The sequence below is a fragment of the Hipposideros armiger genome, unplaced genomic scaffold (assembly GCF_001890085.2).
Source record: "Hipposideros armiger isolate ML-2016 unplaced genomic scaffold, ASM189008v1 scaffold_87, whole genome shotgun sequence".
Classification (NCBI taxonomy): Eukaryota; Metazoa; Chordata; class Mammalia; order Chiroptera; family Hipposideridae; genus Hipposideros; species Hipposideros armiger.
The window spans coordinates 4,244,849-4,246,976 of NW_017731437.1; the positions used below are offsets into that span (position 1 = coordinate 4,244,849).

The 2,128-nt window shown below is 60.8% G+C and overlaps 1 protein-coding gene across 5 annotated transcripts in view; it reads left to right on the forward strand.

The window, feature by feature from the left end:
* The window catches only part of CARD14 (caspase recruitment domain family member 14), a 29,783-nt gene extending 27,718 nt beyond the window's left edge, over nucleotides 1-2,065 (forward strand). For all 5 annotated transcript variants that reach the window (XM_019644283.1, XM_019644282.1, XM_019644287.1 and 2 more), the window contains 2 exons: nucleotides 618-733; nucleotides 1,003-2,065. In XM_019644283.1, coding sequence (XP_019499828.1) covers nucleotides 618-733; nucleotides 1,003-1,210 — 324 coding nt within the window. In that variant the 3' untranslated portion in view covers nucleotides 1,211-2,065. The remainder of the gene's footprint in view (nucleotides 1-617; nucleotides 734-1,002) is intronic.
* Nucleotides 2,066-2,128: the final 63 nt, after the last annotated feature.

Consider the following 2,128-nt stretch of genomic DNA (forward strand, 5'->3'; position numbering starts at 1 on the left):
GCTTCACGTGGATAAAAGCGGCCAGGCCCAGCTGAGCCGGAGGCAGGATGCCCCTCTTCCCAGCCCCACCCCACGGCGGTTGCAGGAGCCGCTGCTCAGGGCTGTGCCCACGCAAGCGCTCCCTCACCCCGGCTGGCAGTTTCTAGGCTTCCCAGGTGAAAGATCAAACTGATGGAAACTCCTCTTTTTATCAGTATTATTTTTAATGGAGGTAACGTTGGTGAATACCACGTAAGTTTCATTATAGTTCGACATCTCACCACTGAGCCCAGTTTCCGTCATGGTACCTGTCACGGCCTCTACCTGGCTTGCCCTTCCTCCCAGTAACCGCCATTCTGTTCTCTGTATCTAAGTTTGTTTCGTTCGTACACTTTTTTCATTTTATATTCCACATGTGAGTGAAGTCTTTCCCCATCTGACTTACTGCGCTCAGCACAATACCCTCCAGGTGGGTGGGAACCCAGGCCTGCAGCGGTGCTTGGGCGCCCCTGGGGGGCCTGCGAGCGAGCCTTCGGCTCCTCCACTCAGCCCCACCGGAACCCTGTGCCGCTGCTGGATGTGGGCTCCCCTCGCCCCTCCAGACTGAAGGTCTTGACTCACTTGCCGCCCCATCCCAGAACACCCACGCCCTCCTGGACGTCCGGCTGGACAGTGTCTGTGCCCTGCACAGGATGGACATCTTCCCCATCATCATCCACATCTCTGTCAACGAGAAGGCCGCGAGGAAGCTCAGGTAGGCGTGCCCGGGGGCTGGCGGTGGGGGTGGGCCTGCCTGGAGCTCCCGGTGAGGCCCGCGTGCCCCAAGCACACATGGCGGGGTCTCCACGAACTCACCCTGTGCCAGCCCCTGGAAGTGCCAGCCCCTGGAAGTGCCACACAACTCTGGGACAAAGGTCCCGCTGACCTCCCCGGGAAGCAGCCCAGAGGACAGCGAACTAAGGGCACCCTGGGGCTTCCTGGGGGCTGCTCTCCTGAGCCTTCCCCGCCGTCTGGCTCCTGCAGGAAGGCCCTGCAACGGCTGGGCACCTCCGAGGAGCAGCTCCTGGAGGCCAGCAGGCAGGAGGAGGGCGAGCTGGACAGAGCGCCCTGTCTGCACAGCAGCCTGGCCCCCGACGCCTGGAGCGACCTGGACACTCTGCTCTGCTGTGTCCGCTTTGCCATCGCGGACGAGCAGAAGAAGGTCGTGTGGACAGAGCAGAGGCCCCGCTGAGGCCCGGGTCCTCCCCTGGGGCTGTGGGGACCTTTGCGTCCTCCCCAGGGCCTCGCAGGCACAGCTTTGGGGAGCTCACCATACAAGCCAGCTCTCTGGGCATGGCTCCCCTCACGAGTCTGACCTTGAACCCTCGCCATGTGTAGGTCACACATGGGCATCCAAACCGTCTACTCACTTTTCTGTGTAAGCGTCCCCTTACTCAGGGCCTGGACACCCTGAGGCTGCTCTGCGGTGGGGGTGCCTTCTGTGACCTCCCCAGGCCTAGGTGTCTCCAGGTAACTGCCCGTCTGACCCGACCACTGTACTTTCCTTCTGGGTTTCAACGTGTCAAAGGGCTCGTCCCAGACCCACTGAGGCAGCCGGCTGGCAGCCCTGGTGCCCCCCTCACAGGTCACTGCACCCCTGCCCAGAGCAGAGGTACAAACCCACCTATGATGTCACCCTGACTAACTTTTCTCGGTTTCTCACAGCTGAGAAGTGCAACTTCTTTGCATAGGCCTTAGTATAACTTTTATAGAGACAGTGTTTACCGGTAAAGATCATCTCCGAGTGATGACAACAGTATTTTCAGCGGGTCTGTGCCTGGTGGCCGCCACGCCTGGCCCAGGGACCTGTGGGGGTGTCCTGTAGAAGCCTCACACAGACACCTGTGCACGCACGCCAGCTGGGCTCCTCCTGAGACCGAGAACGGCCCCTCTACCTGGGCGTCCCACCCCAGCCCCGTCTCTGGCCATCTCGACTCCACTGCCCGCGCTCAGGAGATTCGGGCATGGCTCGGGCGAGGACCCCCAGGGCCCCCCACCTCCTGGCTTTGCCTCCCACTGCCATAGAATAAATGTCATGTTGACAGCAGCGCCCCTGAATCTGAGTACCTTAGGAAGTTGTAGAATTCAGGATGTCGTTGTCATCAGCAAG